The sequence below is a fragment of the Xenopus tropicalis genome, chromosome 5, assembly GCF_000004195.4.
Source record: "Xenopus tropicalis strain Nigerian chromosome 5, UCB_Xtro_10.0, whole genome shotgun sequence".
NCBI lineage: Eukaryota > Metazoa > Chordata > Amphibia > Anura > Pipidae > Xenopus > Xenopus tropicalis.
The window spans coordinates 78,694,034-78,717,394 of record NC_030681.2 but is presented as its reverse complement, the minus strand read 5'-3'; the positions used below and the strand labels follow the sequence as shown (position 1 = coordinate 78,717,394).

Sequence of the window (23,361 nt, the reverse complement as noted above, 5' to 3'; positions counted from 1 at the left end):
ACATACTAACTATAAACGTAGAACAAATTGCCATTCGCTTATTGACTTTATGGATATAACCAAGAAACTGACACCTCATAATGCGATTACAAAATATGGCCTCAGAATGTTGTATGTTACAGTACCAACATGTATTGATCATTCAGAAATATAATAGAAACTGCTTGTGCTTGGTTTGAACTTACATTTATATTAGAATATACAGTCAAAAAAACTGGTCTAATAGCAAAAAATAAACTAACAACAAAAAAGTAATCACTAAAGAATTCAAGACACAATTGGTGCAAAATTATGTTTCAATAACTGTCTTTATTTTCTTTTGTCTTATATATGTAATCATTTATTTGTTTGTTCCTCAACCTATCATTTCATTTTCCAGCTGCAGATCAATAGATATCACCTGGTCTGATGGGCATGAGACACTTATTTGCTAAGCAAAGCTGACAAAGTGCATGGTTGTTGTTTGCAGCAAGGAAAAATGACTACGGAAGCACACAAATAAAACTGTCAAAAGAATAAGAAAGGGTGATAAAATACCCACTACATTTTGGGTTTTTAACTATTACAGGTACGCTATAATAATATTTCACTGGAAGTGTTAAAGTACCCGCAATTACTCCATAATTAACTGTAGGCAATAAATAAAGCTATACTTTTCAGTGCATTGATACTGACTTCTAGAACAGCAATGTCTATAATCCTACTGGGAAAATATTATAAATAAGTATATGGAAAAAAAATTTGGGTTATAGTTCAGCACAAATACTCAGAAGCATATGGCTGCAGATTCCAGGTGTCTGTGAGCCACCCCAACAGTATATCATAAGATCAAAAAGCAAAAAGGAATAAAACAGCTCCAGGCAGCATTTGAAAACTGCAATGAATTTAATGGCAGTGTCAGCACACTACATGTTTCGGGCAGAGCCCTTTCTCTCACACTGCCATTAAATTCACTGCAGTTTTCAAATGCTGCCTGGAGCTGTTTGATTCCTTTTTGCTTTTTGATCTTAAATAAGTAAATACACATATTTCTTTATATCAGTACAGGTATGGATCTTTTATCTGAAATCCATGGATTTTTTGGGTACTGGTTTATTATTATTGTTATCATAGGGTTCAAGGACATCCATAAAAAAACAATTCTTTACTTAAATAGGACTCAAAATGTCATTGCCATAATAAAAGGTCTCTGGAAAACAGGTTTCTGAAGAAAAGACCTCATACCTGTGTATGTTGTGCTACTAAATTGTAGGAAGTTGTTTAGGGCTAGAAAAATATCTTGTGTTTACTGTTCATTGCAGTTAGTCAGTGGGCAATAATGAATATTTACCAGTTTGGGAACAATTCAGCACTAATTTTGCCAGAAAAGAATTCCTTTATACATTTAAATAAAATTCACTGGGAAATACCTAGGGTACCAATTTAGATAACTAGCAACTAGCACTATTATTATTATTCACAGTTAAAGGCCATTAGATGTTTCCTGCAGAGGGGATAGCACCAGGTTGATATCACTATTGCATTAAATGTAGCCCATGTTTTACACCCTTTTCATGTTTAATATTATGTTGATACATATGAAATATTACATCACGGCTTATTGTACTGTACAATTATAAAAGGACACAACTTAGATTTGTGGTTGGTGTCATACAGCCCATTATCCTTTGCAAGTATTACCCCATTGGCTTCAGTGGGGCACCATCCACAGATAGTAGGTGTTTTAAACGTCTTTACGAGAAGTGAACAAGCTATGGCCTTAGTATATAACAGCATTTCAGGTAGTTGTCTACTACATAGGCCCATATGTAATAGTATGCACCAAGTGTTCTGCATATGTATTGTAATACCCAGTAAGAGGCTGTGTTGGAATTAGACATGGTAAACAGGGACTTCAGTCTACAGAGGAAGACTGTCAAGTCTTTCCTCATGCTCCCAGCCATCATTAATCTCATGTTCTGAAAGCAGGTAAATAAAGATTTTTAGACAAACATCCTAGTGACATGATATGAACCAAGTGCATTTACACTTGGAGGGGGGAATTTATCATCTCTCAAGTTTAATGTTTTTTCATGATTCAAGCGCTAAAAAAAACACAAATTCGAATTATGGTTCAAAAGCTTGAATGTCTGGTATTTATTAAGTGAAAAAAAACCTGTAAACTCGAATGTGAAAATTCGCCATTTAAAAGCTTGCGAGTTTCTACAGTCAGTAAGAGGTGTCCTAAGCAAAGTAGTCATATTTTCAATTCGAGATATTTGAGTTTTCAAGTTTTATTCGAGCTTGAAAATTTGCTGGGGGCAAATTTATTATAATTTATATGATGGAATTGGGGAATCTAGGATATCCAGCAGGTTAATCTAGTTTGCCATTTTAACCCTGCAAGGCAAACTATTTGCAAGTGCTTGCAGTGAGATGATCTAAGCTCTACAGGCTCATATGAAAGGGCTATTCAGGTTGGGAGGCATCTGTGTTAGACACTATATCATATTCAAATAACGCACAGAATACACTGTTTTCTAACTGTACAGTTTGAAAATAAAGCCATCATTATTTTACTATAAAGTGTAATAAGTGATCATTAATGCTTTGTCCTTTGTCTTTTAGCTGATAACCACTGTAAGCCTGCCATACATAGATGTGAATTTTCTTACATATGCAATATAAAACTGGCAAATTAAACAAAAATAGATACAGCGACATGACACAATTCAATATAATTTCAACTTATAACAAAGCTCAATATACATATATATACATAAAAATATATACAGCCTCAGTTACAGAGCATATACATTCAGCTTTTGCGCAGCAACCTGTTAGCAATGCTAGTTTATTTCTCAAAAGGGATTTGCTTATTCACAATATACTGTACCATATTTTCATGCTGACTGTCCTGATTGGGCATCAACAATGAAAAAAACTATTCTTGCAAACTTCTGCAAAATTCTTGCAAAACTTTGTACCTATTCCATTTGTGATTGCAAATGGTGCTGCAAATGAACCCCCATAATAATTGCTAGCTAACATGCTCAGTTAACAGTACTCAGTACTTGCTCTTTAACAGTACTACTTTGTGCAAGGGCCTGCTCAGGGCAGAGGGAGGTACACTTAAGAAAAGGATCAAACATATTGGTTTAGCACCAAATTTATTTCCCCTGAGCCAGTGCAATTTTTATAGAAGATGCACATTGGCATAGTATTGCTGGGGAGTGACCAACATATTGGCCTCATCTAGCGTTCTCCCTTATATATATACCTGTAGATACGTATATCTGTAGAGTATTAGATCAAAATGTATGAGCTTTCTTTCATACTAAGCTAAACTTTACATGTACAGTATATTTCTTTGCTGTTCCTTTAACAGTTGGTTTTTATCTTTTGAGCATTATACATTGTCATTAGCTACAGGTTTTGTTGGCTGTCGGATGTATATAGCTTGGCCCACTTCAAAATTTTTCACTCAGAGACATGCGGAACAAAAAAGCAATTACAATAGGCACTCATATTTCAACAAAAAGCACACAAAATCTTATGATATATAAAAATTGATTTACACGTGATACTAATTGTAAAAAATATGTCTGGAAGTTTTTGACTTTTTGCTTCCTAACGTCATGTATATAAAATTAAAAAATGAAAGTTAAACATCACAAGATGTGCTTATATTCTAAATTATATCCTCACTTTAACTTCCCAGCACAAAATAGGGGAATTACAATGAAGAGGGTTTTTAAATGAGCCTCAACTGGAATACACCTTTCTATATTTCCATAAACATCTATGAACTGCTCAAAGTGTTATATACACCCTATTATACAAAATCCAAGAAATACATACATTTCACATTTTACAGTAAACAGTTAAAAAATTACAAGCGGTCTGACATGATTACGTTTTAAACTCAACTTAGCGAAATATTCCAGTTTTGGATTTGTTTTAAAGAGAATGTGTTTATATTTACTGTATTAATAAAGCTCTACGTTTTACAATGAAGCAATTTAATAAACCAAATCTTGTGACGCTAGAAGTCTATAAACAAACTCCCACTATTTAATTCCCTTGCTTACCACTTTGATGATGTCACCAGCGAATGGTTCCCGGTTTCCCTTCCTAGTGATCTCATTACATGTCTGGGTTGCTGCCTTGGTTTATACTTTTATGTCTACTGCACTTACAGATGCAGAGGGGAAGTTTACTGTAATGGCAGTTGTGGTAATTCTGTATATTTTAAATACAAGAGAATAAAAAAACAAATGAATGGAAAACTGAGCTATTAATGCTTAAGCCAGTGGTTGTCAAACTTTTCAGTTCAAGAACCAATACAACCTTTTTTCAAGGCCCCATCTTGATGTCCAACTTTTGGTCAGGTACCTCCTTAGCTTACATATGATTCCAGATACAGTAAAACATTGGTGTATTTGTCATTTAGTCTGATAATATTTTCAAGACTATGTAGAAATGGAAATTAACATTCACTCTCACTGAAATCTTACTGAAGTTTAAGGTGGAGTTTTGGGTGTATCTAGAAGAGCAAATAACCATTCTCCCCAATTTTTGGCTTAAGGCAAAGCACATTTCCATAAATCAACAGGAATAACAAACCCTGGTTCATCAGTATTGCATTGTCTACCATTCATGTCCAAAAAATGGCAGCCCAGTCAGCTGCCAGAGGCATTCTGAGCTGAGCGGGAATAGCATCATGAAAATTTTTTTGTATTCATACTTGCTTTGAAAAAAAAATATAAAGCCTTTTCTTCAATGTACTGGCTTTAGAAGATAAAAATAAATCAATTTTTCTGCACTGTCTGTAAAAGACAAACATTTGTTGTTACTATAGTAATGTATAGTAATATAGTAATGTATAGTATTTTTGCAGCTGCCCTAGTAACATTTGTATTTAATGTCCTAGCCATGTATAGCAGTTGTGTTCCATGCTGCATGCCTATAAAAAAACAAGATTAAACAAATCAGGTCACTTTACCAGCTTTTGTGGCAGACGTATAAAAATGGTCAAATACAGAAGAGGAATATTAGTACAATCGGTTTCGGGCTGTTATTCATTATAAATGTTTTTCAGTAAATAAGAAGGAAATATCATGTTTATTTTAAAACAGAAGCCTTGGCAACAAAAGTGGCAAAACCTGTCAAAATGGCCTTTAAAAAAAAAAATAAGGCAATATCTACTGTATATTGTGAAAGTACTATACTAGTATAACTGTCAGAACTTGGCTTGTTTCAGCTTATCGATGTGGTAGCAGAGCTTCAGGGCAGGCCCAAGTTTTAGTCCCAAATATTTCATGACCATGTCACTTCTTAGCAGCAGCAAAGCATTGCCATCAATTTCCTGTTTTGGAAAAAGAAATAAATAAAGCAATACAAAAACAGATGAGGACATTTTTGTAGAACACTGACATTTCTTCCTGCGTATATTAACCATAAATCCATGGGGCTTTTCAGCTTAATTTAAAATAGTTGACATTATAGGCCTCATTTGCAAAGCCAAATGCAAAAGTGCAAAAGAAAAAAAAAAGGCTGCAGTCTGCCATTTGCGCACTTTTCATGCTGCATTCACCCATTTGCAAATGGCCACAGGCCTCTGTGCTCTGATACCTGGTGCACGGCCTTTGGATCAATCGCTGCCTTTGTAGGATGCAGCATGTAGACGTCCCCCTCACCTGCCCCCTTACTGCCCCTACACTGTGGCGCTCAGAGCAGAGTAGAGCATGCAGCAGCGCACTCTTGCACCCCCTTGCACTTGCTCCAGAATTGTACATGTTTTTTAAAAGACTAATTAGGTCCTTAATATATTAAATATGATGAGAAATCTGTAATTATTAATATATTTTTATTTTTAAAAAAAATAGTCCTTTACAGTTCAGTGGATTTTGTTTCATAAAAACAGCTCACCTTTAATGCTGCACCAAAAGGTGAAGGTGGCCAAAAGCAGGTTGTGCTGTATTTATGGGAAGAACTATAAGCTCCAAAATGGAGCGCAGAGACCTGCAGAGAGTACAAAGTGCTAAAAACATGACAGATTGTGCCTGTTTTTTACATTTTGTACCGTGCCCTGCAGGTAGTGAATGTCCCCCCAAATCTCTTTGCCTGGCAAGAATATCTGAAAATGAGCTGCTTGTATTAGAATGCATAAGTCTGGAAACCAAGGAGCTGCATTTGTGCATGTGTGCAGCTACTTAGATGCATACAAAGTATAATATTGGTAACAGAAAATAATTGAAAGGCTGCAAGGATTGTACATTATATGAATCTTACTTACATGCTTTCTAAAGAGGTCAACGTGAGGCCCTAAAGCCTGAGGATCAGCATCTTTCACAAACCACACAACATCTTCAACACTCCAGTTGGAAGGGTCTTTGCTCATTGGTCTACATGCCTCCTGGTTTTCAGGGGAAGGACTAGAGGCTACAATGACAAAACAGTAAGAATCTGTAATAAGAAATGTGACTTTAGTAACAAATCATTCTCTTTTCTGTCTTGTTCTATAACAGCCTATTTCAGTTCTTTTTTTTATACTGCCTCCTTATGTATATTTTAATTTGCAAAAGATATCATTCCGTTTTACTAAAACAGGGAACATTGCTAAAGGGGGGTCTATAAATCACTATAATTTTAAGAATTCCTATTTAAGGTTTTATTATCATTAAATTATAATATTTTTAGAATTATATTTACTATACTGAGTAGAGCTGCACTAATTATTGTTATTCAGTTCTGCAGCTGCTGTCTAGCTATACAAATATGCAGGGATAGCCAGAGTGGGCTACAATAGTAGAATAGATATTAATTAACAAAGAATATAGTGCTTAATAAATTGTATTTTACCACTTCTGTTCCCCTCCATATAAGATCCGTTACTGGTGGGGCTTGATGCTTGCCGTCTCAAACCCACAGATGATTGCCCCCCAGAAGATCGATGGTTGCAGGATGATGAGCCTCCTGCTCCTCCAAGACGTCCTTCTCCAGAGTTCTGCCTCATAGGATAAACAGAGCCCATGTAGTTGAAGGCAGAATCTGATGGGTCTACATTGTACCTTTTTGTGTTCACAGGATCCACCAAGTAATCTTCAGGTATTACAGTTTCTGCAGACAGAAAATAACTAAGTAAACACTGAAAACTGCATTTTTTTATATATTGAACACAAAATAAATTAGCATAGTTGGTCCCTGTTGATATTGGAGGTTCAAGGATAGGTTATCCACCTAGGTGCTTTCAGTTTCATCTTATTAAAGCTGACAGTGTCGTGCAACTGGCCTTCTGGTCCTAAATAGCTTTCCAATGGCATGAAAAACCCTAATTGGCAAATACAAGGGTGGTGCCAAGTATTCAGAAGGTATATTTTCCAAAAGCTATGGTGTGCATGTTCCATAATAGCCTAGGGTAGCACAAATTATAAATACTTCTTTCTTTGATTAAAATGGATCATATAGGAGCTTTCTGGATAACGGGTTATGAATAAAGGATCCCATACCTGTATCAGAGTTGCTCTGCAATTCAGTGTACTACAAACAGAGAGACTTTCCCTTTGCCCAATGAGTGCACGTCCAGTTACATAGAGATTCTGGCCATAACATAATTATTCCACAATAAGTGGTATGTTTTAAAATGACAGTTGATTGAGTCCATTATTTTGGTAATGAAAGACTTGTACCAGCTGTTCTCTTGATTCACTGATTGCTCTCATTATATAATGCACAGTTTGAAAGGAACCTGCATCATACCGAAAAACAGGACAGGAACCTTATCTGCTTCATTTTGTTGCACGGTATATTTTTACTACATTCAGCATTAAAAGCAGTAAATCACCTAAATAAGTGTGTGGCATACTAATTATTTGTGTGTGACATGTCAGCCAGTTTGCACAATGGCATAACATTCCACCCAAACCCCTCTCCACCATTTGCAACTGACTTGAATGGCAATTGCCCTTCACCTATGCATATTTTGCCCAAACATGTACATGAGGTGACATTGCAGTCAATAGCAGTTAGCATGATTGATTTCGGCATTTCTGCACTGGCATGTTTCCTGGTTTGCCATTAACCAATTATATTTTATATAAATAAGGTGTGGTGGCAGCCATTTAGGTTGAGATTGGGTTATAGGGCACATGTTTACAAAGCAGATAATGGATAAGCTGTATAGAATCCAGCGGTTTTATTTTTCGTACAAGAAGTTATCCTTCTGTGTCAAATGACATTTTTGACCCGTCTACCCTGCATTAAAAGTACTAAAAGCCCTCTTATAACACAAGGTATTCACATGCATGGTACCTTGCACATATTGGTGTAAGTGAATATATTTTAAACTGTGTGCTAGTAAACCAGTGCTTTTGGATCTATATTTGTCCAAAGGGACATAAATAAGTAAACTGCATGTTTTATCACATGATTTCTTGATTTCTATTTTTTTTTTTTAAAGGGAACACTATGGGCTTATTTTTAATGCTGTGTAATGAATGGTGACAAAATACACTGCATATTAACAGGCATCACTGTGTAAAGCAACAGTGTTCTGTGTAGCAGTGTAGGGATTTTGTGCTGGAACTTACTTGCTGCTTACATTTTTTCCATTCACTTTAAAGGACATATAAAACTCTTTTTTCTACAGTTGGATGTTGTGCACATTTCCCTCACCCAAATGGCATAATTTTTACAGTATATTTCCCCTTTATCTAAACAAAAAAGAACAAAAGAAAGGGTGTGTTATTTGAATCTTAATGTCTGTATCAGGCACACCCCGGGTGTTTCCCACCCTTCATAGCTATACAAAACAAAACAAGGAGATTGTTTTGGGTGTTATGACTTAAAATCCAAAATTTTATTGAAATGTATAGTTTAAAATAAGTATCAATTACCACTCATAAAAACAAAAATCAAAACAGGAACAATTAATAGCGTTCCAATTGGCTAATTAGTTTCAGTGCAGAGTAGAGGGGTAAGGAAGGCGATTAATTCATTAATGGATGGACTATGTACATTGTATGCAGTATATACATTAAGTGCTTCAGTGCAGAGATTCTCAAATTCATTAAATGGGAGTTGGGGCCAATCGTGGCCATGTATTATGCATATCACCTATTAACTAATTCATTGGAAGTTCTGTTTTTAAGAATTCAATTATCCGGTCCAAATCACGGACATCAATTCAATTTCTAGTTAGTATTATACATAGAAAATCAATATGAGCGTTATTATTATCTCAGCAGCGCTCACAACCAATAAATAGGTGAAATAAATAAATAATTCAATAAATAGATATAGGAGTAGCTATATTTTTAACTCAAAACACGCGGTAAAATACTGTACTCTGCGTTCTTATCAGCACATGGAAGAGGAATCAATCTGGCCGTCCTCCCTCACGGAAGTACTACCATCTAGGCTGAGCTGTATCAAGCTCGCAATGAATTCTCAGCATTCGTAGCTGTGATGAGTCATGTTACCCTCTCGTCACCCTGTTACAGTTAAGGAGATAAAAATTCTACCCATCAAAAACCTCCCACGCACTCTCTCTCAACAAGTGGCTATCAGGAGCCACCACCACCCGGACAGATCAGTCCTGTCCACTTCGTGAAACCCACTCGCCTCCCTTCCACCCTCAAAACCCACACCCGCCCACCGCGTTGAGATAATAATAATGCTCATATTGATTTTCTATGTATAATACTAACTAGAAATTGAATTGATGTCCGTGATTTGGACCGGATAATTGAATTCTTAAAAACAGAACTTTAGTTAATAGGTGATATGCATAATACATGGCCACGATTGGCCCCAACTCCCATTTAATGAATTTGAGAATCTCTGCACTGAAGCACTTAATGTATATACTGCATACAATGTACATAGTCCATCCATTAATGAATTAATCGCCTTCCTTACCACTCTACTCTGCACTGAAACTAATTAGCCAATTGGAACGCTATTAATTGTTCCTGTTTTGATTTTTGTTTTTACGAGTGGTAATTGATACTTATTTTAAACTATAAATTTCAATAAAACTTTGGATTTTAAGGCATAACACCCAAAAAAATCTCCTTGTTTTGTTTTGTATTTCCCCTTTATTCTCTAACACCATTACATTTTCCTAAAACAGCAGCTTTCACCCAGCAGCCATTTTTCCTCTGACATCATCAGTAACATTTATATCTGCAAACAGCACATGTGCGCTGTAAAGTTCATGCAATCAGGCATGCAGGGAGAATTTACTTTGATATCAAGTTCTGCTTGAATTGTACACTGTAATGGTTAAGGTGAGCTCAGGAGAGGAGAAAAAAGCAGGAGCAGACAGCTATTGCAGAGTTTCTATGGGAACCAGCAATGACATCTCTTTACTCCTTGCTAGCCTGGAGGGCGTGTTTAGTAATCTGAGCTGAAAAGAACTAAGCATGCTCAGCAGCCAATAGCCAAAGTTAATTCCTGAGGGAGGGGCCCAAGTTAGAGGAGAAGAAGGAATCCTAGGTAATTAAGAGGATGCTGCAGCCTTACTATTAGCCTTGGAACAACAGAAGCGGCAGGTATTTAAATTAAAAAAGGCTGTTCTCCTCATTCTCTTTATCGCGCTAGGTGGAGTCAGGTTCTGATTAACAGTTAGGTCTAATACATCCTTTGGAGGAGTTAGCTTTAACACATCTGCTAGGAAAGGAAGCCCCACTAGAAGATGTATTAGACCTACCCATCAATCAAAATCAGACCCGGACTTCTGTATGAAGAGAGAATGAAGATAGATAAGTTGCTAAGAGGGAAATAGTAAAGAGTAACTTGATCATTTCAGGAAAGTGACATCATTTTTTTTTTTAAAGGTAATTTTTTTTGGTTTTACAACATCACAAAACAATAAAATACAAAACAGTGTTTAATATACTGACATTGGGATGGTGCCAAGTCGAGTTTAGGTCAATACAAGCAAGCATACTATTGCTAGGCATTGCAGTTGTCACTGTGTAGGTGGCTGTGTTTAGTTCTGTTGGGTCAGTCACACTTGGTATAAGGGGGTGAGCTATGTGTCCTCACCATGGCCGAAACTAGGGGTAGGCAGAGTAGGCGCCTTCCTAGGGCACAATCACTTGGGGGCTCACTTTAAAGGGGAGAGTTTTTTTTTTTTTTTTAAATGGTTTGCATGGTTTGGCCTTTAATAGTTTGAAACGTTAGTAAACCACCCGCCCCAATCCCCCTTTGAGGTGTGTTGTGTACTATGTGAGCCGGGACCTGGGAGCTCTCCCCACCCCTATCTTTGCCGGCGTGTACCTTTATTAAACTGTTCCAAGTCAACACGTCGCGCTCCTGTAACACACTGGTGCTGCGACACATATAGCGCATGCATACATCAGTTTCATAGGAATGGTGTGTTGGTGTGGCTCGCACAGAATACAGAGCAGGAGAAAACCCAGGCTTATTTTCTGACGCTGGGTGCTGGCACAGGAACATATTTGGTGGCAATATCTTGGCCGCTGCTGGCACAGGTACAGATTATTTGGGGGCAATATTATGGCTGCTGCTGGCACAGGTACAGATTGGGGGCTTGGGGGCAATATTATGGCTGCTGCTGGCACAGGTACAGATTGGGGGCTTGAGGGATTGGCTGCTGCTGGCACAGGAACAGATTGGGCACTTGGGGGCAATATTATGGCTGCTGCTGGCACAGGTACAGATTGCGGGCTTAGGGCCAATAGGAGGGATTGGCTGCTGCTGGCACAGGAACAGATTGGGCACTTGGGGTCAATATTATGGCTGCTGCTGGCACAGGTACAGATTGGGGGCTTGGGGCCAATAGGAGGGATTGGCTGCTGCTGGCACAGGTACAGATTGGGGGCTTGGGGCCAATAGGAAGGATTGGCTGCTGCTGGCACAGGTACAGATTGGGGGCTTGGGGGCAATAGGAGGGATTGGCTGCTGCTGGCACAGGTACAGATTGGGGGCTTGGGGGCAATATGATGGGTAATGGCCCAGGTACATGGGGGCAATATGAAGGCTGCTGGCATGGCAACATGGACAGTCAGAAGGGGGATGGGGTTGGATGATGGCAGCTGGCAGCTGGCACATTTATTAGTTTTTTCTGACTATCTGGGCTACAGCTGGGCTTCAGGGTTGCCATGTGTGACTGCTGTTACTGAGGGCTGCTGTTTTTTGTGTGCTGTGATTATTTGGTTGTATTTAATTCATATAAATTAAGTTTCCTTCATTAATGTGTTGTAAGATGAATGAAACTGTCTGTTGTGCCACTAACAATTTTATTTAAAATACAAAAAAAAACAAAAAAAAAATTAAAATGTATAATGGTAAGGTGGGAAATGTTAATGCAGGCAGGGGGTGGGGCGCTGATTAAAGCCTTTGCCTAGGGTGCCAAAATACCCATTTGCATCAGTGAAATGTAACTGACAAGACCTTAGTAGGCCTTACCCAATATTGTTGTCTCTTTCAATTATATCTACAGGGTCTACAGGGAAATTGGTTTTTGAAATACACACCTTAAATAAAGGTACAATAACATCATGCCAGAGGGAAGACAGAATTGATATCATCGAATTATTAACATTTGCCTTTTACAACAATGTCCTGTCCTGCACCTTGGCCAGAAACTTATCTCTGGTACAGACAGGAACTCGGATGAGCTCCGATTACCCCACAGATGGGTCCAAACCAACTAAATTAAGGGAGTTCTCATGACTGTTTAAAGGCTCTTTATAATAAATGTTTACACTGGATTTATTTTAATATTCAGATGGCTTTCAACAGGGAAATCTTGCCATGGCTTTAAATTACCCCAAAAATCTGTTTCCAGGAGAGTCTTGTTGTCCAGCACAGGTTTTAACTACCAGTAAGCAAATACCAACTGATTGTCTAAAAAACACAGTCTGGCAGGGTCAGGCCACCATCCATCACCAGGACTTGCATAGTTTTAAAGGCCAATTAGGGATGTCCCCATGCCATATAAAGTTCTGTAACAAAGTCTCCATTTATTTAAACCTTATGCAGTGCCACTACTTATTTGTGAAAGATGTTTTCTTTATGCCCCCAGCTTCTAACCTGCTTACCTACAATTTTACAAATACATCTCACAGATTTTGAGGCAAACTACCATGTTAGCAGATGGCATTGCTATTAAAATGCTGCATATGTAACAAAGTTATTTCATGCAATGCCAGATGGAAAGACCCCAAAAAAGTTCCTGAAATAAGTATTTAGTTAAGTATTTCTATAGTGAAATAGTAGAAGAAAAACAAAACATCCAAACATATCAACATATGGCAGTATTACAAATGCTGATTGTTGAGCTGGAGTTACATTACAACAGCATCTGTCAAGAAAACTAGCCTAGTTTGTTGCCATAAAATCCAGAAAGAGATGATTAAATACATTTATTATGTTTTTATAGAAGAGGGTGTACAGACACTACATAATCAACAGTTTTGGTATTGCTGCAGTTCATTATTTGATGAATGTTATGTAGTTCAGAATATGAAACCCTATTGCTGGGAATTTAGAGGTCAACAAATCGCTAAATATTGCACTGAACACAAAAGGGGAATTAATGAACACTGAAACAATTTTATTAGTAATTCTGGACCCACCACCAATTTTAGCAACAATGTTGAATGGACAACAAGGTAGAATATAAAGCTGCCCTTTAGCTGAGAGGTACAGTGTAACCAAGTACAGAAAGTGGAGCAGCTGGGCTGATACATGCCGCAACCTCTTACTGGGAACAAGAGAACATAATTCAGGCTGCCAGGTCAAACACAATTCAGAATTTGGTAAACAGAGCGGAACCTGGTGCAGGCGGTCATACAGTCAGTTTTTTGTAGTTCTGTACTATGATAAGGCCACTGCATCCTTAATATAGCACGCACAAATAAAATACCTTACAACAATTAGCTGTGTATTAAACCAAAGTTTACAAGCTCTGTTTTACAGTGAAGATCGTTTCTTCTGAAGATGCCCATATAGTTGCCCAAGTATATTCCAATCTTTTTTTCTGCTAAATCACAGCACATGCTCTAAAGTACCAGCTACCTGGGCTTAAGGGCTGACAATATATAGTATACAATTCACAACACAAGGTTGATGAATAATTATTTATATTACTTATTAGATGTCAACACAAATCCAAGATACAAGAGTGGGAGATGCTGTGTTTTGAAGGCCTGAATCCTCTTTATTCCTTCAGCCATATAACAAATATACCTACTTGCTGCCATATGTTCAATCGAAGCAGCCTAAAACATACCTCCCAACATTTGAAAAATGAAAAGAGGGACAAAAAGATTTGGCGCGTGCAGTGCGCCAAATTTTTGACCACGCCCACTTTGTGTGGCCACGCCCCAATTGCCACTCCCCATTTTTAAAAAAAATACTCCTTTTATATAGATGAAATGGCGGGATCAGATGCAAATGTGCTATACCCTCATACTGTACTACCTAAGGAAAACAATATAGCAACTCCTACATATAAAATACAAATATAGAGAGAAGGCAGTCAGTTATAAGTGAGTTATAACTATGTACCAGTTTTGCCCCCCCATACACAGTGCCCCCATACACAGTAGCCCCCCATACACAGGTGCCCCCCCATACACAGTAGCCCCCCTATACACAGATGCCCCCCCATACAGAGTAGCCCCTCCCACAGTGTCCCCCATACACAGTAGCCCCCCCCACACAGTGTCCCCCATACACATTAGCCCCCCCCCATACACATTAGCCCCCCCATACACAGGTGCCCCCCCCCATACAGAGTAGCCCCCCCATACACAGTAGCCCCCCCTACACAGTAGCCCCCCCCACACAGTGTCCCCCATACACATTAGCCCCCATACACAGGTGCCCCCCATACAGAGTAGCCCCCCCCCACAGTGTCCCCCATACACATTGCCCCCCCCATACACAGGTGCCCCCCATACAGTGCCTCCCATACAGTGCCTCCATACATGCTGCAGCTTCTTCTTCAGCGTCCCCTCTCTATATGCGGCTCCTTGTTCGGCGGAGCCAGGCCCTTTTATAAGGTTGACGTCACACACACGGGCCTGGCTCCACAGAACAAGGAGCCGCATATAGAGAGGAGCCACTGGGGAACGCCTGACTACAGCCAGCGCGTCCCGCTGTCGGGATAGTTACATGAATGTCCCGCATTACGGAAATGCGGGACATTCATGGAACTATCCGGGACAGCGGGACGCGCTACCAAAACCGGGACTGTCCCGCGGAAAGCGGGACAGTTGGGCGGTATGCTAAAATATGACCCAGATTTATTTATTATTTAGTGCTAGCAAATTACACAGCTCTTTACATTAAATATGAAATGGAAAAAACATATGTTGGCCTTACAGAATTTTAAAAACATGCCATTTACCTGACTCCATTCTCCCTGTGTCATATTCTTTTGGGTTGTCTGATGCAGTGCTGTACTGAATGAAGGGTTGGTTGCTGAACAGATTGTCACAGATGAGGCTACGGCAAAGTTTTTTCAGGAAACGAAGGACATAACCAATGCTGTTCACTACAGGAAGGCTAAGAAGGTGCTGCTTGCCCTCAAATGATGCTGAAACTATAAAAGAAAAAGTAACACATATTCCAATGGATGGTTATACGACCTATCATTAGGAAAATTAACCATTATTGATCAAAGTAGACAATCATTGCCCCTATAAGCAAAATAAAGGCAGTGTTTAAATATTGTTTACAACAATAACAAGGAATATTTTTTTTGTCTGTAAATTTTTTTTTATTACCCCTGTCTTATAATAATCGTGGAATAACCTGTAATTTAAGGGGTCATTTATGTAACAGAACACAGTGTGTAAAGTGCAAGTAAAGGGTTGTGGTTGACCAGTTTTTACATTTTGCACACGCAGACTTTCCACTTCCCCTTAAAATACAGTGATGACTGCATTATTCAGTGTTGTTTTAGCAAGGGATAGGAGGTGGGAGGAACGTATTGGTGTCAGAAGGTGTTTACAGAAACCTGGACATTGGGGTGGTAGTGAATGTGATATATTTGGATTTTGCTAAAGCATTTGATACTGTACCATACAGAAGGTTAATAGTTAAATTAAGGAAAATTGGCCTGGGGCCTGGAGTTGTTTTCTTTGGATAAAAAGGCACCTGTGAAGGGACATGCTTTCTTTTTACAAGTACTTTAGATGTGGTATTTACATTTAGGTATAAAACAAGAGGAACACCCATTAAGAGGGGCTTGGATGATTTCCTGAACAAGCATAATATCCAAGTCTATTGTGATACTTAAATCTGCAGTTAGTTTATTATAGGTATGTGTATATATATATTTATATATTTTATATATGTGAGCTTGAATTTAATGGATTATTGTTTAGCTTTTAAGCCAAACTATATAACTATTTTAGCAGTGGTGGAGATCTGGAAAATACCTGTTCTTCCCCTTCTGTACATGGCTTGTATGTTCGACATTGGATGCTCAAGACCACCTGTTCTTAATCCTAAAGTACCATTACATGATATTCACCCACTCGACCTACTGTGCCGTTATGAGGCACCTTAGCGACAGATATGTTCAAAAGCATTTTGTGCTTCTTTATACAACTAATATTAATTCTTGATTCATTGACAATACTCCAAAACATGACTTGGCATAACACCATCCAAGAAAATAAAATGTAGTTTTTTTTTAATACAATTTTAACAACTAAAAATATTTGTAAAGAAATAACAGTTACTAACATCAATCTGCCAGCTAATATTAAGGACTGTTTTTAAGCAGGATTTATGTCTGCATCTCTTCTGTGACTGATTTCAGTTTTCATCCCTAGAAGCATTTGCTCAGAAGCTTTTGCAGTATATTTTGTAAAACTCATCAAGTTATAATAAACATTTATAGTGCATAGCAAGTCTGGTGTCGGATGCTTCCGTACATGAATTTAACCATAAAATTGCAGATAATATACTGCATACTATATTAAAATATACTGCCTTTTTATGGTAGATAATGAAGCCATAAAACTCAACTAAACTTTATCTTTGTTTGAACCATACAGACGCCTTTTTGGAATTATGTTTTTTGTAATGTTTGTTCATTTAAAGGGATAATGTCCAGCAATTACATATTATGGTTTCAACCTTTTATAGCTCTAGTTACTAGTTACTAATAGTAACCTACTGATATGGTTATTTTTTTACTTTAGGGCAAACAGTCCAAACTGCAATACAGTTTTTCTCATAGGAACCAACATAATGTAACTATATCACTGCATCTCAACAGAACATTATATAAGCATCAGACCAGGGGTGCTGTGCCCCCCAATTTTTCCTGGTTCCGAATGTTGATGCAGGCAGGTGGGTGGGCAGAAGGGAGGCTAGAAAGGTTAGGTGCCACAGGGAATAGTACCTTTGCCAACCCTCCCCCAAAAGGATCATCTACAATGCCTGTATTATTGTGCTGCTATATCCCGCAGTCCATGAATAAAAATAAATTTATTCTTATTGCTTAGACTAGTGATTTCAAACAATTGAAGTAGTTTAGGGCAAACAGTCCAAACCTCATTACAGTTTTCCTCATAGGAACCAATATAACCGATACCTGTATAACCAATATAACCTACACATTTATTATTGGTTGCATATAATAATCCATGAAGCTTGAACCTCCACAGCCAACACCATTCTACCTTTCTTTATTCATGCTTATTGCCTAGGGGCATTTCTAATTCTTTGCATACATTTTCTAATCATTTGCAAGTTCTTATGATTAATTCATTAAATGATTTAGCAAGTCTGGCTAAATTAATTCCACAATTTAAAATTAATGAGTATCATTTACTTAATTTGAGACTATAAGAGAGAGACCTGTGAAATATTTTAAGATACTCTTTGGTAATGTTAATTTTGCTAAACTGTGAATATCTTATGACAGTGTTACATGAGCATTATAAATAAATTATAGTCATTAAATCTACTACAATTAAAACATTCACACTCCAAAATGCATGGTGTTTTAAGCCATCATTGTACATTTCAGGATTTCACTTATGTGGTCAGTGTAGGTGGTTCTCCGCAGTGAGGGCAGTATGGTTGTGAAATAACAGCTGGGTAATGGCAGATTCTGTTAATGCCTTTAAGAGGGGCTTAGATGATTTCTTAAACAAGCATAATATCCAAGGCTATTGTTATACTAATATCTACAGTTAGGGGCCCATTTACTTACTCACGAACCGGCCGAATGCGTCCGATTGTGTTTTTTTTGTAATGATCGGTATTTGGCGATTTTTTCGGAAAATTATCGCGACTTTTTCGTTGCCATTCCGAATGTTGCGCAAAATCTGGCGATTTTTTTCATAGCGTTAAAACTTGCGCGAAAAGTCGCGCCTTTTTCGTAGCCATTCCGAAAGTTGCGCAAAATGTTGCGATTTTTTCGTAGCGTTCGGATTCATTCAAGCATCAGTATGGTGACTTTTCTTGGGCCAAGTTGGAGCTGCAGGGTGCCATTGAGTCTGAAAGTTTCGCCCGCCGCTTACGAGCGCTCAATACGAAAAAGTCGCGACAAGATACGAGCGAATCGTAATGGCTACGAAAAACTCGCGTTTTTTCGCGAAAACCGTATTGGTAACGAAAAAGTTGCGACAATTTCCGAAAAGTCGTAAAGGCGCCGAAAAAAAACGCAAAAAATACGAAAAAGTCGCAAAATGTTCGTTTTCCAATCGGAATTTTTCCAATTCGGATTCGAATTCGTGTCTTAGTAAATCAGCCCCATAGTATTGATGTTGGTATATATGGTTTATGTATGTGAGTGTATAGATAGGTTGGTATAAGTTTATACAGTATATATGCACTGGGGTTCACTTAGAGGGGTTGAACTTGATGAATTTTAACCCAACTTTATTTAGATCATTAACATGGCAGGCTAGAAATGTTATAAACTACGTGTTGGGTTCCTGAACCAGCCCAAGGCAACCACCGCCCTTTAGCAGGGACGATCTGTGCTCCCAAATATGCCCCCAGTAGCTCCCCTTTTTATTTTCTGCTGATTCAATGCACATGCTCTGTGCTGCTGTCAGGTACTGACCTGCTCACAATATACTGTATATATAGACTTTAATTGTCACAAGGCTGATTAGTAATTTATTCAGATTCATGTAACATGGCAGCTCTGAAACCAGAGCAATAAGCATCAGAATTTAATAATCAGCCCGTAGCATCAGTTTATATGACATATAAACCTCATTTTCTGCTTGGCAATTTGCTATAATTCCTAATCTTAGCTTCTCAACAGCTGCACAGAGCACACTGAGCTTGTGAGTGTCCCAGACACATCTAACAGATTCCAATATGGTGATTCCCTGTGACAAGTTTGAAGGCTTGGATCATTACTAATATAGAGATGCTGAAACTTTAGGCTGGTTGAATAAGTTCAGTAAATTAAATATTGCTTTTCTAGCCATATTCATTATTAGTGTGTAGTTCTCCAAGGCCTGTTTGGTGCCATTATTGGCCTTTGACCACACCTTCTTCTAAGCCAAACAGGATTGTAAAATGATGCTAAAGGCTATGAAACATGAGGTGTTTTGTTTACTGCTGATATGTAGTGATCAAAGCACTGGAAATTGTCGTGGGTTACTTTACAATGATTACAATGAGTGCATTGGTAGCAGGGTTTGACTGTTGTGTTACAACACACTCCTGTGCACAAGGCCAGTATTTCCATCAATATGTTTGGTGTTTTAAAGCAAAGGGTACCCAGACTTTACTAATGTCTGCATCTTGTGACGCTATTCCATCAAAATATACCACTACAACCTTAATATCAAGATTGTGATATTTATGAAAAATGTAATTCATCTTTAAGAAAACGTATATTGTCATACTAACAAAACTGGTTACTCACCTCATTTATTAAATAAAATTCCATATAGCAGGATGCAGATTGGAAGGTTATCTAATGAACCTATCTGTGGACAATGCTTTAGCACCAGCTAAATATAGGGGGGCATTAACTAAAAGTTGTATGTTTATTATTATAATTTTTTTGCGCAAAAATATGACTTTGTCGTGGAATAAAACACAGCTTTTTCACCATTTATCATGTGTCAAAACTGACAAATCCGAAAGAATAAATACGCCATCTAAAAGTTGTGGAGGTTATGTAGAAGTCAATGGCTGCTGTACTTTTTACAACTGCAAGATCTTTCTTTGCTTTGTGGTTTTAGAGGTTTTCAGGGAGTTTTGACACTTGCATTTGTATGTATGTATGTATAACTTTATTTATAAAGTGCCACAAGGGTATGCAGCGCTGTACAATCTTACAAAATACAAAATTACACACTGAGAGGACAATAATTAAGCAATGAATGAAACTTTGGTTACCTGAGACCATTTCCCCTCCATAGCCTTGTTTCACAAGAGAGAAGACGCTTTTTTGCTGATGAGCGCAGTCAATGCAGGCTTGAACTGCTTGCTGTAAAACCATGGACGGCCGCTCTGGCCCAAAATGATTAGGCAGTTGCTGAACCTTTTTTCTATCAAGATAAGGTCCGGTGTTGGCATGTTTGTTCACGTATATGCAAACTGTAAGTCCCAAATAAAGAGTTAAAAAATATTATTTTTATGTAAATGATAAGAAGATGCATTTAATTTATAGAACCCTTTGTTGCAATGGCTTGTTAGCTAATTAAGATATAATTATTTCTGCAAGCTAATCAAGCAGATTTGTTTAGATAGTGATAGAACTAATGCAATAAGATACAGTTTGATTGCCTGTGACATTTCATGTAGTTATTTATCAGTAGTAAAAAAAAAGTCACCTTATTTTATTTTATAATTACTGGTGTATTTGATGCCCACAATAAAAGTTGCTAACAAATAAAAGTTCAGATTCTGTCTGTGAACCAAAGACAACATCTTTACTGCAGTAGGTATTTACATTGCAATATTAGATTTCAGTAAAAACATGTTTTCCTGTTGCATGGGTTTTCTAAGCCTTTGAATGTATGAACTATGAGAAGATACCTGTAAGAGCCTGGGGAACAGCAGAGTTGGGTACAGTAGCTGCATCCTGAGGAATTGAGCTAATATCTGGCTCTGGAGTGCTGCGCGGTGGCGAAATTGCTAATGGGGTCATAATAACACGAGACTTTAGCTGCAAAACAAAAATTAACATTCAAACATTATTAGCTGCTGAGAGAGCAAGAAAAATGGAAGAACTACATCTCCAGACCTAGTCAGTGTTTTAATAACATAGAATGCACTGTGCTAAATAAGACAAAGAAACACATTTACACATTAAACTACAGTGATTTAACAAACTTTATTTTATTAGTAGTGCTTTCATTTGCAGAGCCCTACTTGTGTGTGTATGTGTGTGTATATATATATATATGTGTATGTGTGTGTACTGCCAATACCCACAATAATGTGCATCAGTTCATCATTACTCATGTTAAATTAGTTACTTGGTTTAGTTTGCCCCTCTCATTTTTCACAATAGCAGCTCAGCAAGCCTGGTTGACAATTTCTAAAATACTACAATTTTGTCCATTAGGGAAGTGTTTCTTAACCTTTATATTAGGGGAACCCATTCCAGCTTCATGGGGTTTATGATGGGAAACTTTTCCCTAAGCAGAGCGAAATGCTGTAAATGAAAGATAGTTTATTAGATTCCTTTGTGCAGTTGTGAGATACGGAGAAGATATTTAGTCACATTCTCAAATCCAAATAAAGTGAAAAAATAGAGAGTAATTAAAGATTATAAAATCGGTGAAATAGTTGGTACAAATTTACAGATAACTCCTATAAACTTTTTTTTTAAAAGGAATAGAATGAAAAATGAAGTTGGCCTCACATTGGTTGAGGAGTATTAATCAAAAACTGAATCTTGCCAATAGGGATTGACAGATACCTAACAGCATGCCTTACAGGTGTAAAAACACAAAAACCAACAGAGAGATGAATGTACAGCCCCCTGTCTCAGTCTTGACAAAAAAGTCTCGAGATCCACAAATTCAATTTTATTGTGTATTATTGTTGCAAACAACATGCAAAAATACACCAACGTTTATAATGTCACAAAACCTTTGGCTTCTTAGCAATGGAAATATACTGTCTCATGAGTTTAACTTTACTTAATGCTCTGTTTACACTGTATCTGGCTTCACCATACACAACATATAACCAACTGTTAAAATAGTGCAGGATACCATATAGCGAGACCATGTGTGTGTCTGATTCCTGGAAATCCAAGGCAAGAACCAGGAATCCAAAACAATTTGAAGTAGCCAAGACCAGAATGGATTTGACTACAAGGCAGCATGTATAATGTTAAACTGACTGTAGATTTTATTAGAGGTTAAATCCAACCATTGTGGATGTAGATAAACATGCGGATACAAAGAGGATAACTAGTTATCAACTGCAGCTTAAGTGAAAGTACATGGTTGTGATGAGGCTTAGTGCAACTATTTGCAAGTGTGTTTGGACCCAGTCTCTTTAATGAATTGCATAAGTATACAAGGGGGCTGACTTACCAATATTCAAATTTAGATTTTTTTCCTCAATTTTAATTTTTTGCATAAAAACACCCAAATGCAAAGTATGGTTTTCAGAACCTCGATGTTTGCTATTTATTAAGTGCAAAAAACATGAATATTAAACTTTGGCATCTAAAAGCTTACATTCATGCAGAAGTCAATGAGAATTGTCCTAGGCAAAAAAATTTTTCACGGTTTAATGTGATCAAGTTTTTTATATTTGAATTTTTTAATAAATAAAAACCATTAGTGAAATTGTGAGTTATTCAAATGTTTGCTAAAACGCACTCTAAAATTCACAAATTTGAAAATTGATAAATAAGCCTCTCTCATTTAAGTCCATTTTAGAGAGAACACACTTGCGGTCGCAAACTTCTAAAATCTAAGTCTAAAAATCTGTATAGTTGACATTATGCTTCAACTTCTTTAGTTTAATTAAGGGGTCAAATCCCAATAATAAAGAATTCCTTTTTATGAAACAGAAAAGGATGATCTTCAAATGTATATCACATTCCAAAATCTAGATTAAAAAAATCCATGTAAATATCCATGTAAAGACAAAAGGCTGGTGTATCCTTAATAAGAATCAGATACTCACACTCCGAAGATGCAATGCTTGAAGATTTATTGTGAGGGCATGCAGAGAGAAACAACGTTTCGACTTTGCTATGGACCCTTCATCAGGTAAGTGGAACAGTGGTACAGGAGCCCTCATATACTAAAAACATAAGTGAGAACAATGCTATCAGTTCCCGAGTAGATACACCATCCTTTTAGTCTTTACAGCTTATTTATTGTTGTGTATTCTCTTGTTTACATGTGTTTTTCTTTGCATAAAGTCCCATTTCATGGA

General features: G+C 37.5%; 1 protein-coding gene across 2 annotated transcripts in view; it reads right to left on the bottom strand.

The window, feature by feature from the left end:
• Positions 1–978: 978 nt before the first annotated feature.
• Positions 979–23,361, bottom strand: part of scml4 (Scm polycomb group protein like 4) — a 53,794-nt gene continuing 31,411 nt past the window's right edge. Inside the window, exons 3-9 of one of the 2 annotated variants that reach the window (XM_031902635.1) lie at positions 23,107–23,226; positions 20,992–21,121; positions 20,350–20,550; positions 15,368–15,562; positions 6,844–7,101; positions 6,278–6,423; positions 979–5,347 (exon numbers count right to left, since the gene is read on the bottom strand). In XM_031902635.1, the coding sequence (XP_031758495.1) occupies positions 5,222–5,347; positions 6,278–6,423; positions 6,844–7,101; positions 15,368–15,562; positions 20,350–20,550; positions 20,992–21,121; positions 23,107–23,226 (1,176 nt within the window). In that variant the 3' untranslated portion in view covers positions 979–5,221. The remainder of the gene's footprint in view (positions 5,348–6,277; positions 6,424–6,843; positions 7,102–15,367; positions 15,563–20,349; positions 20,551–20,991; positions 21,122–23,106; positions 23,227–23,361) is intronic. The other variant, XM_002937160.5, reaches the window with a different exon arrangement.